Here is a 16518-nt window from a genome sequence, read left to right on the forward strand (position 1 = left end):
AATCACAGCTAAGTCAGGTGGGCTTTCTCATTCTGCAATTTTACACTTGGTTTGCAGAACATAATTGCAGTTTTCATTTACCTCTGTTAAAATTCATCTTATTGGCTTCAGGCCAGGTTTGCAACGTGTTTCTGAATTTTGATATTCACAGTTTAGTGTCACCTACAGTTTTGATAAGCACACATGTTGTATGTCCCTAAGTTGTTGATTAAATGAGATAGTGCTTCTGAGTATCTCTGTCAATCAGAAGGCCCAATAACAAGTAAGGCACTATTATCATTAAAACTGGTAAACAAGGAAGGACCACAAATGGCAGAGCCTTAGGAAATGCCTCTGGAGGCTGCCTTCTAGGTGGACCTTATTTACTCAACAATTTGTGTAAGTTTATTCAGCTTAGGGCATGTTAATGCACCTTGCACATCTCCATCCTTAGCTGTAGGAGTTCTGTGTGAGGTTTGGTAAATGCCTCGCTGGGGCCAAGACGTACTGTGGCAATCCAGTCTTCCAACTAGGTCCTCATTTCCCGGGTGGTATCGATGTGCTAGATTGTGGCCTGGTCAGGGTTAAATACGCCCTTGAACCCGAAGTAAGCGGGATATTTTGTAGGAGCATCTTTAGGAGAAAACAGTCTGGGAAACACAGTGTCTATCCTGGGAGGGCCCAGAGGGGAGGAAGAGAGAGAGAGAGAGAGAGAGAGAGAGAGACCAGTAGCTCTTCCCCTGCACCCTCCTTCCTCGCATGGGTACTTTTACGACCCTGGCCAAAGGGCTCCAGCCTCCAGTCCTTGTCCTCCCAGGGCCTGCCGGGAAGGAGAGCCGGCCAGGAGGAGCAGGTGCACGTCTCTGCAGGGGCTGCCTGCTGGGAGGCCACACTGGGAGTGGCAGCGTGTGGGGACTCCTCTCCCGGCTGAGTGCTGGGCTCCCTCCGGGGGCCCACCCCACGGCCCGCCTCAGCCCCGTGGTCCATTTCCTACCGAACAGCCCCACTGCTGCTACAGGTGTCTGTGCGGATACTCTCCCTGCCTGGCTTCCCTCAGCCAGTTAGCAAGCGACAGCGGATTGAGGACTGAGGAATGGTTTGGCTGCTGTTCCCCCGAGGCCCAGTTCCATGGACAGGCCCTGCCAGGGACACCAAGGGCCCTTGACCCTTATTGCCTGGCCACCCTGATGCCTAACTCCACCTCAGCCCCCATTTCTGCCTCTTCAGAGAGCTGCTGGGGCTCGTGGATACAAAGGTTCTAAATCATTCATTCAAACAAATTAGGTTTTCTGGTAAATTATTAACATCCCCTTTACCCCCCCCACCGCCACCCCCCCACACACACACGTGGTTTTGCTCAGGAGGAAGGGGGGCACTTTGGCTAAAGAAGCAGATTTGACTCTCCAGTGAACATACCTCATTCGCCTGGTCGGGGCACATGGGCTGAGCTCACGAGTCTCACGTTTACGTTCATTTTGGAGAAGAGGGGGTGCCGATGTTCCTGCATCCCGAGGCCCCGGAGGCATGGCAGACTGCGCAGTGTATATGTTTACTATCCTATTACACTTCCTGGAACGAAAAACAGAAGGAAAAGTATCCCCTCCCCCAGTGGAAGTTGGAGTCCAAGGTCATTTCAGTCCAGGCCTCTGTGAAAATCAACTCCGGCCTGATTTCGTGGCTTCGTCTATTCAGTCGTACTTGTAATTTAAAAGCATTCAGCTGTTCCCACTTACTGGTACTTCCCAAGCTACACTTCTGTTCTTAGCATTTCAGCAAGGGGAAGGGGGAGGGTGGACAGAGCCCCTCTCATCTGGAGCTGCGGACGGAGCCTGAACTACCCATCTGCTGGGCTCATGCTGGCAATGTTCTAGCTCTGCTCGCGGGCCAAGTTGCCATGAACCTTGCCTTTGACACCGTGTGCTTCCCGTAACCTTGCACGCGCATTAGCTCCCTTTCTCCTGTGGCCCGGAGCGAGCAAGCAACTTGACCGGGCTCACTCGGGTAGCTTTTGGCCCAACTCAGACATGAGTTAAGCTCTCCTTACTCTTCGTCCGGGGGTCTTTTAGGGATCTTTCTGATTCTAGCAACCACAACAATGAAATATGTGAGATCCCACCTTTTATTCATTAAGATGGTTATCTGAAAAACGAATCATCTCTTCAGTTAACTCTTCGAGGTAAGGACCTGAATTTTTATGTTATGCTTTTTAACCTAAATATACGCACTCAGGAGCGCACACACACGTACGTGTGTGCACACGGCTCGCGAGGTGGTTAGCACATCCAGCAGCATGAGCCCTTCTGAGGAAGGTTCTTGACTTTGTATCCTTTCTAGATTCCAGTGACTAATGCATAATGACTACACACTACAAGTTAGTAGAGCAAAATGCAGGGAATTCACCAAGCAGACCCCACCATTTACTAATTGTGTGGCCTTGGACAAGTCACGTCACCTCTTTGTGTCTCCAAAGGAGTATGATAGTGACCCCTGCCTCTTTAGTTTGTAGTACCAAAAGACCGAGTGTGGGAAATAAGCATCTGGTACACGGTAAGCGCTTGGTGAATCTTGGTATGGTTATTATTCTTATCAATTCGGTTATGATTCTTATTATTAATCCATGCATAGAAACTGTAGATGCTAATAACAGCATCTCATATTAACCAGGTACCACGTACCAGGCACTGGAGATACGAAGTTGAATAAGACAAGGCTTGGGACAACATCCTAGTTATTACAAATAACAGCCAGTCGGACAGCTCCGTGTTAGATGAGTATGGGATGCATTTGAAATTAGGAGAGTCTGGAATCCAGACCATCTTCTGCTCCTCAGCCAGTGGCACACCCAGCTTGTGTGTCTAAGTCCAGCAAAGTGATTCTACCCACAAGTTGTTTTGGATCCGTTAGCGTCTTAGCCATGAGCCATCGTACGGATAATATGGTGGAGAAATAATCATTGGTGGAAAACTGGGCCTTTTCTGATTTTGCTGGGTTTGACTGTGAAGTCTTCAGATCACATTAATTTAAGCATCTGCCCCATTGTTAGAAATTACATAGAATGCTCTGTTGCCTGTGAAACCTATTCTTTGTCCAATACTGAAAGATAAAAACATCATTGCTTACTTAGTTCTTTCTCCATTAACTTAACCATGTTAGTCGACTTTACAATAACAGTCAACCTATCTGGTGTAGTGGAAAGGATGTGTGCTTTGGAGTCCCCAGCATTCACTTACCACTGCCCAATGGGAAGATGAGTCCCTGCTTCATTTCTTTCTTGGGGAGGATCGAAGGCGTTACAGAGCAGCTTCACGCGCATGCGTGTCTGTGTGTGCGTGTGAGATTTTTGTTGTTAGTGGAGGAGTGACGCTTGGTGTTAAGCCTAGGGTGGTCAGCACTGGAGCCTGATGAATAGGTAGGCTTAGGACAGTTGGATAAGGGTGCACGGGTGTTCTTATCTTGGGAATAGCAAGAGCATAAAAATAGATTAATATCCTTCGAGTGTGAATGAAAAGGATGACAGTGGAAAATCTGCTGTGAGCTCTCCACACCTTACGGGTCTAGCTCATTTTGAGAAGTGAAAGAGCTCGCTCCAACGTTCCTTGCTGAAGATATCCTTTCAGGAAATTATATTCCTTTCAACTGCATCCTCCCTACCTTAATCAAATGCATCGGTGGTAATATGCAATAGGCTTGCCGTTTCATGAAATCTCGCGTTTCAAATACAGAGAATCAGTTTTACTCGATGGTGCACTCTGGGGGTAATTCGATATCATCCGATTCCACCATCGAGTAAATTCAGATGACCTGGGGGAGAAGGTACATCTCTGAGGAGGGAGTTCATCCTTCCAGGCGTATGAAACACCTTTTAATAAGCCCAGAGGCACACCTCTAAAGCCAGTGGTGGAAAGGGAAATAACTAAGCCTCTCATTGATTGAGGCATACTCCCCAGTTGCCGATAAGAGACAACACTTCTTATCCCAGGCTAGGGCTTACTGCCCCTTCGTTAGCTCGGGCCAAATTAGGACCTGTATCTTGTAAATGGAACTAATTTTGGAGAAGACCAGCCTTAATCAGGAAAAAACACACACACACACACACACACACATCTAAAATTTAAAAGAAATCATTCAGTAACTAGAACTCGACTTTAAACTGTTGTCACACAGAGTTACTTTGGGCCAGTTTTGATGAATGCATAAACAGCATTTGTCAGGAACGTGATCAATTGCATACAAATGCACAACTCAAAACCACTTGAAAATAGTCTCTCTCTTAAGTAGGTTAAGCATCCCCTCTAAATCTTGTATGCATCTTTAATGTCCTTAGCGCCTCCTGTTAAATAGTGCGAGGTAGAACCCAATCTGTGTCAGCCCTTGTCTGAATCATACTTACAAATTCGGCTTCAGCGCTGCACTGTGAATGAACCTGTGAAGTATCTCCTTGCATTACCGCTCTTCATACATCAAAGACTCTTTTTGAACTGGGTAATTATAGAAGGAAAAAAAAAACATGTTTTAGTGCTACCTGAGAGTTCTTATTAATATTACCTTTGAAATGACTAATTATGTTACCCATAAAGATTGGGGGAAAGTATTATGTAACTGACTCATTAAAAAAGGCCTTTCATAAACTTTGATCCTCTCCGCTCCTCCCCAAAGCTCTCCTTTCTTTCCATTATGGCACTGATTTTTATGTTGGATGTTTATATACCAAAATGTCTGATGAATACAACACACGCGGGTGCCCTCCCGTTTCACAAACTTTGTCATCGCTGGTGCCGGGATGTGAAGCATGTGATTTAATTATCCTTCCTCTTCGGGTACAGTGTGTCGGCCACGAGCCCTATGACTCCGGTAAGATTTGAACAGCAACTCTTTTCAAACCGAGTGTTTGAAGGCATCGGGAAGGTGCCCCTGCTGAGAGCGGAGAGCGGGAGCCCGAGGGGCTCCTCCTACTTCGGAGACTTGGACTCGCAGACACCCTGTGGGTACGGCTAGGCGGAACGGTGCCGCCAATCTCACAGGAACCTTCTCGAGGAATGAGAAAGAATTCTCCTCGGCTGCCTCTTCTTTGCCTGGGGAAAGCAACGGCGCGTGCCCAATCTGTGTCCAGAACGCAGGTAGCGACAGTGCTGCCCTCCCCCTGAGCTGCCAGATCACACCCGCTGCAGGAGACCGGGAGTGAGAAGAGCCCCAGGCAATCAGGAGTCCTTCCTGGGAGCACCTCAGATAGTTGACAGAATGCAGAACTCAAGCCTTAGAAGAAAAGTTGAAGGTTCCCAACGAATGAACGAACAAGCTGCAAATGTCTCAGACTAGAGAAGAGGCGACACCAGGGGACAGGGTTGCTGTCTTCCAGCAGCTGAGGGCTTGTCATGCGAAGGAAGAGGGGACATGTTCTGTGCAGTTGCAAAGTACCATCCGTAGGTAGAAGCCCCTGGGAGACAGGCGTTTGGCTCACGACCAGGAAGAATAGTGTGATCGAGCTGTGTCACGTGGGACAGGCAGCGTCAAGCGTTAGTGAGCTCCCTGTCACTGGCACTGTGCAAGTGGGTGTTGGATGGCCCCGCGTGTCACAGGTAGGCTTCAAGCACGGGTATGGGGCAGGGGGAATGGAGTGGATGAATTTCAGTTCCCCTGAAAACAACTAGGCCGACTAAGTCAGTAAGTATTTATAAAGGGCCCTGCTATATTGAGTGCCAAGAAGGTATTTGATTTTCTCAATGCCCCAAAATAAAGTTGCTTTGTTTTTCCTCACCAGGAGATGACCCATTCCTGGCCTGCTCCTCTCACTGCCATGCATACTTCTGGAAACTCTGAGAAGAACACACTTTCCATCCCAGGACAGGTCAATTCTCTTCCTTCCTCCATTTTCCTTTATCTTAGTTTAATTGTACCGGTCTTCCAGTTGGATCCTTAAAAATAAAAGTGGCCTTGGTGCTCTGGTGCCCTATAATCTAGACTTCCTCTTGCCCCTTGGGATGTTGATAGAAATCTTGTTTTTACCGAGAGTCTCCAGGACCATATACCCCCAGACACTGGCTTGTGTGGTGTACTACCTAGAGCACAGCCACTGTCCACATAGATGATGTAGCAGCAACATCCAAGACTTTAAAAAAAATTTTTTTTAATGCTTATTTACTTTTGAGAGAGAGAGGATGAGGGGCAGAGAGAGGGAGACACAGAATCCGAAGCAGGCTCCAGGCTCTGAGTTGTCAGCACAGAGCCCCAGGCGGGGCTCGAACCCACGAACTGTGAGATCATAACCTGAGCCAAAGTCGGACGCTCAGCCGACTGAGCGACCCAGGTGCCCCCATCCAAGACTTTTTAATCAAAAAAAAAAAAAAAAAAAACAAAAACAAAAAACAAAAAACCTATCCTCTTCACCCTAATGGATCGATTTTCAATTTTGTATATCACCTTCCAGCCCTTGCGCACAAGCACACAGATCTTTACACGCCAACACATCATATTGACAGAACTTCTTTTACAGTGCTATTGTCAAATGTTTCATTTTTTCCCCTCACCTGCTCCCAGTAAGAATTTTCTCTCGCCATCCGTTTCTAAAATGCCTAAGTAACCATGGCTATTCTAATAGCACACTTTAAAAGAAAAAGTAATGTCTTTCTCCCGTCCTTCCTTCCGTCCAATTAGCCATCCGTTCATCCATCCATCCATTTATTCAGAAACCATTTTCTGAGGACATACAACAGACTTAAAGTTAGGGGTGAAGAAAAACCCTCTACATGTTATGAGCTAAATGACAAAACAATGTAGAAAATGTCTTCATAGAGAATGAAAGGTTCCGAGAACCACTTTGAGGGGCAGAGAAGGGCCCAAGAGAAGAACACTCCATGCGGAAGAACAGGGCGGGCAGAGGCACTGCGAGATGAGGGGTCACGGTGCGATCCATGCTGGCATGGTCTCGAGGGGCTGGCTCAGAGTCGTGTGATGGGAGGCGGACAGAGACGAACCCCCGGCCAGCAAGTGCATCTCTGTGAAAGACCCCGAGTGCCAGCCAAGGAGCGTAGACTCCGAAACCCAGTCAGATCCTTCAGTGTTTAGGGCCATGAGTTCAACAATACCATTGGCCTAAACTGCGTTCAGTTATCCCCTCCCACCTGAGAAAGGGGTCAGAAGTAAGTGAGCAGCAACCCTCTCTGTCCGTGTCCGGTGTGTGTCATCCCCTCCTGTAAACCCTCCTTAGGCCGCCCTGGACTGGCGTCCTCCTCCCTAGCATCCTGGCCAAGGGATCGGCTGAGCCGCTTCGGACATTGAATCCAACGCACTGATACAGCAATTGCATTGTTTTCAGCTGCGTTCTCCAATTTTAGAGATAATCCGCGCAAGTTGCGATTTTGACATTTGCCAGTGTATACAATAGAACCGGTTGTTTAAACGGGCTTTTGTAGTAAGTGCACAATTTGGAATCAGGAGCGATTCGCATTTTCTGCCAATTATCTGTGCTCCCATCGACCCCATGATAAAGGTAGAAGCGACTGGGATAAAATGGTGAGACCGAGATGGCTACACACCCACTCTTTTGTTTCACTTGGTTCCTGCCAAAACATTGGTCTGAAAGAAAAGTACATTTTAAATAACGGTAATGCCATCAACGACATAATGCGTGTGACATGCCTTGCTGCGTTCTAAGCAGATAATATCTAGTAAATGATTCATTCCTTCATACCCAAAGAGATTGGTAATTTGACTCTCCCTAATACACAGAGGAGGAAACTGAGGCACAGAGTAACGTAATGTGCCCCGAATGACCCAGCTAGTCAATCAGGGAACCAGCCTTTAGATTCAGGTGTTCTGGTGATGTGTTTATTACACAGATTTACAGATGCCTCGGTTTAAATTTCATCTTCCAAAACGCGGACACATACAGTAAAAACATGTGACTGGGGTGAGCCCCCTTTCCTCAGTGCTTGCACCGGAACTAGGTGACAGCACCCTCCCAGAAAGCATCGATTTCGTACACACGTGATAGAGTTTGCACAGCCGTACAGGTTCTGTCTTATTTGCCTTCGGAGCTACAGACGTGGCTGCTTTTAATCCTGGCTCTGCCGGTTGCTGGCGAAGTGGTCCCATTCAAGTTCTTCTGAGCCTCAGTTTCCCCATCTGTACCATCTGAGTGGAGGTGTGTGCACATGCACACACGTGTGGGTGCGTGCTGTATCCTCCCACTGGCTTTTTCGGGTCAAAGAGTCTGTGATTCTGCAAACTTGCAAAAGCAGACGCCGTTTAAAATTCCCAACTTACTGAAGTTTACTTATCCATCCCCAATTGAAAGTGCCGTGTTTTTTCAGAGAGAATGGAAAAAACTCACAAGGAAGGGAATACCTTGCTCAGCAGAAGTGAGGGAGCTAATAGTGTCCTCAGGGGAAGTTCAGTCAAGGCTTCGTGGAGGTAATCAAACTCCAGACAGAGGCTGGCACTCTACAACCTGTGGGCTTTTAGGTTTTTTAAACGGTTAGGATTTTCAAAAGAAAAAGAATGTGAATATTGTTACGAGTATTAGGGGTTACGTGAATGATGTGAAATAACACGGGTGATATGAATTCAAATTTCAGTGTCTGTAAACCAACCTGTCTTGGAATCCAACCACACAAATTTGTGGCAGAGTTGAATCGTTACGACAGAAGACTGCATGCCCCCCAAAGCTTAAAATATTTAGTATCTGGCCCATCGCAGGAAAAGTTGGCCAATCCCTGCTCTAGAATCTAGATCCTATGGGAGCCTCTCCTTGTAGGATGATCAAGGCTGTTATTTAAAATAGCCTCGGGGTGCCTGGGGTGGCTCAGTCAGTTGAGCAGGCCATGATCTTGTGGTCGGTGGGTTCAAGCCCCGCCTCGGGCTCTGTGCTGACAGCTCAGAGCCTGGAGCCTGTTTCGGATTCGGTGTCTCCCTCTCTCTCTGCCCCTCCCCCACTCACACTGTGTCTCTGTCTCTCAAAAATGAATAAACGGTAAAAAAATTGTTTTAAATAGCCTCACAGAAGTTTGTGAACACAACTTGGCATCGTTATCGTCTATTACTAAAATTACTTGTATGACATATCTATGAGCAAAATTCACAGATTGAAGTCAGACATTTTTTTTTTTTAATTTTGGATTATGTGCATCAACAATTATTGCATGAAGAATGCAAATTTTTTCCCACAACCAAGCCATTTCCGATCAGGGTTGGGTGTGTTTGTACAGTAACTTGGGTAATATCCAGAGGTGTTTCATTTTTTTGGAATTCTGTTTTTAAAAAGGGTTACCCAGCTTAACATTAAAAATGGTATCAGGAATACATAACTCCAGTGAGTCAAATTCAGTAAATAATATAACCCTCGAATTCGTGTCATGAGTCACTGCCCTGATGCTTTGAACAACTGACGGTTCCAGTCTAAAGTCCAGAATTCTTGGATGATGTTTAAAAATTCAGTCCAGATTTCTGGGACCGGTATGTTTCACTCTCTGATCAAGTATTTGGTCTACTTGACTTTCGACCTTGTCATTTGATTTCTAAGGGTACATGAGCCCAAACTTGCCCCATACAGTTGTGATGGAGTCCCTTTTAAAAAATAACAGGTAGACTGGGGCGCCTGGGTGGCTCAGTCGGTTAAGCGTCCGACTTCAGCTCAGGTCACGATCTCACAGTCTGTGAGTTCGAGCCCCGCATCGGGCTCTGGGCTGACGGCTCAGAGCCTGGAGCCTGTTTCAGATTCTGTGTCTCCCTCTCTCTGCCCCTCCCCCGTCCATCCTCTGTCTCTCTCTGTCCCAAAAATAAATAAACGTTAAAAAAATTTTTTTTAATAAATAAATAAATAAAAAATAACAGGTAGAATTATTGGTGTATAGTTAAGGACATACAAATGGTTAACCACTCATTCTGGGAGATGAGGTATTTTGGACGATTGAAATTCTTGGGTAACTAAAGGCTGTCCTTCCATAGGAGTCATGTAATACGAATCTTTCTGAGATGTAATTAATATTTTTCTGACTTCTTATAAAAATTATACTGAACACGCTTTAGTCTTTCTTGATAACTTAGACATCATGATGAGCGCTGGCGATTGAACTATGCTGTAATACTGTACTGAACCGTAATTATGCCCTCGGGAGCTATTAAGATGGGTAGGAATGCCTGCCTCTGTATTAAGTGGCCATAGACTTTTGTGCTTTTTACGTTCTGACTTTGTTGTGCCTCTGGTACTGTTTTCCCCGTCCCCACCATCTATGATTTGCTAAGGAGTGGAATCAAATGGCCAAGCTTATTAGAGTTTTTCGTCAGAAGTCAATTCTCTATCAAGTGAGGGTAGAGAAATCTTTGAGCAGCAATCTGCATGGGCTTTGTGATAGCTCTTTAGTTGAGAAGCCTTTTCCATCTCTTGTGGAGTTTACGGTAGTCTTCTGGAGTGACGATCTTGCTGGAAGGGAAGTCTCCCGGGCAGCAGAATCATGCGAAATAGGTAGCAGAACTCGCTCTCCGTGAAAGGACAGTGTTACTGTTCTTGATTGCTTCTCTCAAAGACAAATGATGCTGCGATTCTATTTTTCTTCTATAGGGTGGCAAGATTCGGCTTCACGAATGGATTACTTACAACGGTGGTTGACATAACTGACTCTTGCGTTTACTTGAATTCACGGTCTCCCTTTCGAGGCTCTTGTCTCGCAGTCAGGATTCTCCCTTCCATCCGCACGGTGTCGTGCGCGCCCTGTACGTCATTGAGGTGCCTCTGCCTGCCAGTTTCGTCAGGCGCCACACAGGTGTGCCGTGCTCCCCGAAAGCCCGCTGTGTCTACATCTGCGTTTCTCAAAAAACAGTGAATGAATTGTGTGCGGGATGCCTTTCAAATCAAATTCAAATCCCTTTAAATAATGTGCTCCACTGACATATTTCACATCGCTTCCCATACTTCACCAAATTTGTAATGAAGTCTTAAGAACCCTTCTCTTGTGAAAATGAGACCCACCTATCGCACAGGTGTCACAGCGAAGGTAGAAAACTGGAGTGGTTACTATAAAAAGGAGGAACCGAGCACATCTATTAATTACCGTCTTGTTTACGCTTCTCCGAAAACCATGATCATTTGTTAGTTTGAACCAGGGCCCCTTTACTTCCTTAGAGACATCATTGCCTAGCTAAGTGAGAAATTAAACACTTGAATTTCACACATGTGGGTCATTTGTTCCCACGTTGTACACATTTCCAAATAGACAGCGGTCTTAACTTACAGTTCTGATGAAATGGCAGTTATGGTCATGTTGCAGCAGGTTCGACTAGCAAATGTTTATCCTTCGAATAGAGCTCTGCACAGAAGCCGGATTACTGGAATCGTTAACAGTGGTTCTCTTTGTGCAAACATGAGTCAAGTCCTATCTTCAACGATAACAGATACGCGTCCTGTTCCCTTTGTATCATTGTAACTAATATTTGTATTATGTGTGTTCTTCCTTATAGGAATCCCAACATCTGACCCCAGGATTCACCTTACAAAGTAGGTGTTTTCAAAAAGAATTCTTCTCAGTCCAAACGTTCATGGCCTCTCCCCCTCCCCCACTTTCTTCTCATTCCTACTTAATATCATAAAATATGGATTAACAATAGCAAAAAGTCATACTGTGATGCATCCAGGCGGCTCCTTTATCTTATTCATGTGTTATTTGTGACGGGATGCCGTGAAAACATGTAACTGGAAGGGCTGCACGTGTGAAGACCAGTTGCATTGAGACTGATCGTCGGACAGGGGGAAACACGGCTAGTAATTGTGTGTGCCTTTCTTTTCAGAGTGGAGCGACCCGACTGGCAGAGCTTCTACAAAGTCAGTACCGCTCGAGTCGTAAGTACTTTGATTTCCAAAACAGGCTTCTTCGGGGGCATCTGGCAAGGGAACGGTGCCTCGGTGCTGAGCGAATCTTGTTCTCTGTCCTGCTCCTTGACAATAGGAACCTTGACTCCTAATAATACGGAGTTCAGTTAGGGAGGAGAATGAGATTGCCCACAATAAGCGAGTCACAGTAAAACTGAACGAGATCACCATTAGACTCTGTAATGATGTAAATACAGGCTGGACTGGTACCTGGAGTATGAAATCAACTATGATTCTTGACTGGTTGTTTGAACATTGTGTAACTTCAGCTGCAGGCATCCTTAGACACAACATTCCGACACCCCGACTGGGGAGGGGAAGGGACACATCTCGGCAACCATGTCTGCAGGTCTTCTGGGGACTGTACATTAAATGCAAACAAGGGCAGCCTGGAAGAGAGGGAATAAGAGATTACATGGCGCTGGGTTGAAGTTCAGAACGATTCACTCAGTGCCGTCTTCATTTCTTATTAATGTTAACTGAAGAAGGGGTATGGAGAAACCAATTTCCTCAGATTAACTGTTGTAGATTTTGTAATATCCATTTGTCCAAGAACGTATCAAGGGAGTATTTCTCTCACAACTTCTTTCATTCCTAATAATAGAAAATGAAAGTCGACTTTTCTATGTGAGTAATAGTCACCTTCTTGAAAATTTTTGAAATGAAATAATTTATGACATTCAAGTGGTCTAATGGCACACTTGAAGTGAATTGCTCACCTTTTGGAAGATCACGAAAAATTACATAAAACAACTGGGAATGACTCCCACATAGACCAAGGCTCTGCGAAAGTCAATGGCACGTCCACGTTCCTGGTTCCGTTTGACAGCAAAGCTCCCATCGCCAGTGCTCTTAGTTGGTTTTCTGGCCTGATTTGCGCCTTCTAATCAAGGTTCAATTTCAGCAACCAAGAATTCTCATTTAAAGAAGTGACCAAAAATAAGAAAGGGGAGAAAAAACTATAACCCTGAGTTAAAGACTAAATTAGATGGAAACACAGAAATCAAAATCATTTTTGATATTGTTCGTTTCAGTGTTTTCCATTCAGCGCATTTTGACTTGCCCTTTCTCTTGTCATTCTAGTAAACAATAGATCTTATCCTCCTACCTTACCTCTCTCCCATTAAAATGTCAGTAAAATTCACACACACACACACACACACACACACACACGCACGGGCGTGCGCGCACGCGCACACGCAAGCACTTACGGAATCAACACAGGTTTCCAAACGTGAAAAAATTTAAAAAAATATTTTTTTCCCACTGTAAAATGATCCTACTCCTAAAGCAAGAGTATTAGGCTCCTGCTGTGAAATACGCTGATTTCCATACAGACCATAAAAGTCAATATTTCAATACTTTGTAACTAACAGAAATAAACTCGGCAATTGTGATTTATAGTTAGAGGCTGCATTTCCAGAAAACAGTACTTCATAGCACGGGGGTATACTGTGTGATTCAATAGGACTAAGGTTCTCTATGGGAAGCATGGGTAAAACTGAAAAGATACAGAGTCGATTTTCTGAACGAGCCACTCTCTTTTTGGCTGCTGGATCTAAAGACCGAGCATTGTCCTTCAGACTTTGGCTGGAATAAGTTCCCTTCTTTATGGTAGGGTATAGGTTTCACAAAGGGACAGATAGAGTGATGGTAATTATTTTTAATTGTTAGCTTCCAAACAGTTATCCACTTAGCCAGTACTATCACTCCCATATTTTACTACATTTTACTACAGTGTGATTTTCAAGCCAGCTTCTAGGATTTTCCATCAGGCAGGGTAATCCTCCCGGCAACTAAGAACATTCTGTGTGTAGACAGACTACGAGTAGCCCAAGTTTGGTGGGAAACAACGCCTCAGCTGGCCCTCCTGCAGGAGAGGCCCCTTCCCGAGGCCGGCAAACGTCCTGGACATGCAGTCACCACCTACAGCAAGACAGATGGGAGTCTTCTAAGCCGAATCCCTTAATTACTGGAATACTTTATTAGTTTTCCTCATCTGGCCTTTTCTCCAGCTGAAGAAATACAGACCTTCCATTTGGGCCTGGATTATTTGAAAGAACTGCATGCACGGGCAGCAGGTTCGAGAACACTGATCCGAGTGCGTGCGAATGCAACCTGGGAACCAGCCAGGCTCCGTCTGTGTTCTTGACGGCCGCTGCTCTCTCTGGGCCTGACCCCAGCGGTCTGACTGGCTTTTGGAGAACTGGGTCTTTTCCTCGCTTGGTAGATCTTATTGACAGACAGCGCTTTTTATGGGATGTCCGTCCATGAGGTGATATCCTGCCCACTCTGGCTAGAACTCTCTCTGCCCGTTGAGGCAAGAGCATTAGTCCTGAGTTTCCATCTCTGTTCATGGTAGTTAGAGTACTGGGGCGGGGGGAAGCACTGACCTAGGATTCAGAGGATATGAGTGTAAATCATGGGGGTACATGTATTTTTATTTCAAAATATACAGATAGAGTCCCTTAAGGGAAGTTAAGCAAAGTAATGAGCAATGCATATACGTGTAAAGGTATACACGCAAATATTTGGCAGAATTCAAATGTAAACAGTTATATTTTTTAAACAAGTTATACTCTTTAGTAACTAGATTTAACAACACAAAAATGACTTTACCTTTAACCCTTAATAATCTCTGGAGGTGGGACGCCTGGGTGGCTCAGTCGGTTGAGTGTCCGACTTCTGCTCAGGTCATGATCTCACAGTTCGTGAGTTCAAGCCCCGCGTCAGGCTCTGTGCCGACAGCTTGGAGACTGGAGCCTGCTTCGGATTCTGTGTCTCCCTCTCTCTCTGCCCCTAACCTACTCGCATTCTGTCTCCAGCTCTGTCAAAAATAAACAAACGTTAAAAACAACAAAAAAAAATTAAAAAATAATTTCTGGAGGAAAGAAAAGCCAATTGTCTTTGTTTCCCTCCACGTCTGTGAGTGTTGGAACAGGCCTCACCCAAGGCTTCTAAAAGATCTATCTCCCAGAAGAGGGTGGGACATGGGCGTATGAGGGTCAAGTTGCATTTCTTGGGGCTCTAGAGTTGTATATTTGTACAGTGGTACCATACGCATTCTGCCTCTGAAAGATCCATTTATTTCAATTATGAGATTCAGGGATTGGATGTATACACTGGACAGTATGTTACTTTCTAGTTTCTTAATGAAGCCATTAAGGACTGATGGAGGAGAAAACTGAAACCAAACCCAAAGAACTTGGAGTTTCTTTGTTGAGTTGGACTGCTTCTTCTAGTGTGTAACATCTTGTCAAGTCCTTGTCAGTACAGTGGCTTTACAAAGATACTTGACCTCGTTGATCTTTTATGAGCCATCCTACGTAGGAACGTGTAAGATGTGTTCGGTTGCCCTGAGAAGCATTTTCAGACAGCATCCGGGAACTCCGGGGCATCCATCTTGTCAGTCCTTGACGTCAGCTAATTTTGTGAATGTAGTGCCTTTGTTATAGTTGGTTGTTAGCGTCTGGACTCTGTCCAGTTGGAAACCATCCAGCCCCCCTTTTAATCAAGCAGCTCCTGTGTTTTAAGCCATGCTGTCTTGAATGCCTGGAGAGTTTCCATAAAAGCCCAATATGAAGGCAGATGTAGCCAAAGTGCTTTTCTTTCCTTGCCATAAAACCGCCTCTTTCACTTGTGTTAGCTACAGGTTTGAAAACCTCCCAGCCCTGGACCCAGAGACCTGAGGAAAGGCGTTGTGGACACAGACTAGTTGTGGCCGGTCTCAGTTTACCTGTGGGCGATGGCCTTGTACACCCCATGAACAAATCCTTGAATGTAGCCCTAGTTGAGAGGAGGGGGAATTACACCGTCACAAGAATGGCAGAGGGTCTCGGGCAATAATCATTGTGCTGTTGAGTGTGCACGCGAGGCCAGGGCCCGGGGCCCACGCCCACTGTTCTGACACACATCACCTCACTGTGCTTGCCAGCCATCCTGGAGGGGCTCTGGATTCTTTCCGTTGTTTCGTTGAGAAAAGCAAAGCCAAAATACGGCCCCTCCTCGTGAAGTGTGCACAGTCCAGTGTGAAGACAAACTAACCGTGCACACTTACCTTGAACGGACACGTCGGCCGTGAGCGCACAGAGGGCCGAGTGAGTGATGCCGCTCCTTGGCAAGAGAGCCCGAACGCAGGCCTCTTCCTCCCACCACTCTGCCCTTCTTCGTGTACTCTCATGAGCTCAGGGATTTGGGACACCACATTGGGCATTTTGAACCTGGGAGACTTGTACGGCTGAAGTTAGTGGGAAGGAGTCCCCGATAAATTATAGCAAAACCTGGTCAAAATTGCTTGAAATAAAACATTATTTCTTTTTTTAAAAAATTTTTTTAACGTTTATTCATTTTTGAGAGACAGAGAGAGACCGACTGCGAGCAGGGGAGGAGCAGAGAAAGAGGGAGACACAGAATCCGAAGCAGGCTCCAGGCTCTGAGCTGTCAGCACAGAGGTGATGTGGGGCTCAAACTCATGAGCGGGAGATCATGGCCTGAGCTGAAGTTGGACGCTTCACCGACTGAACTTCCCAGGCACCCCAATAAAACTATTTCTAAACTCTTCTTTTTGTGGTAGGAAGAGTTCATTACCATAGAGAATAGAAAGATTATTATTATTAGAATGTTTTCCAGTTCATTATAACCACTAACAAGCATTACATTATTTCTTAGGGGACTTAAAA

At 45.6% G+C, this 16518-nt stretch overlaps 1 protein-coding gene across 11 annotated transcripts in view; it reads left to right on the forward strand.

Moving 5' to 3' along the window:
* AFF2 (AF4/FMR2 family member 2) overlaps nucleotides 1–16518 on the forward strand; it is a 455939-nt gene that overhangs the window by 307041 nt on the left and 132380 nt on the right. For 4 of the 11 annotated variants that reach the window (XM_023249262.2, XM_023249263.2, XM_045051080.1 and 1 more), the window contains 3 exons: nucleotides 5738–5824; nucleotides 11431–11467; nucleotides 11758–11809. In XM_023249262.2, the coding sequence (XP_023105030.2) occupies nucleotides 5738–5824; nucleotides 11431–11467; nucleotides 11758–11809 (176 nt within the window). The remainder of the gene's footprint in view (nucleotides 1–5737; nucleotides 5825–11430; nucleotides 11468–11757; nucleotides 11810–16518) is intronic. The other 7 variants (XM_023249266.2, XM_023249267.2, XM_045051081.1 and 4 more) reach the window with 3 other exon arrangements.

This window comes from Felis catus, chromosome X (genome assembly GCF_018350175.1).
Source record: "Felis catus isolate Fca126 chromosome X, F.catus_Fca126_mat1.0, whole genome shotgun sequence".
Taxonomy (NCBI): Eukaryota; Metazoa; Chordata; class Mammalia; order Carnivora; family Felidae; genus Felis; species Felis catus.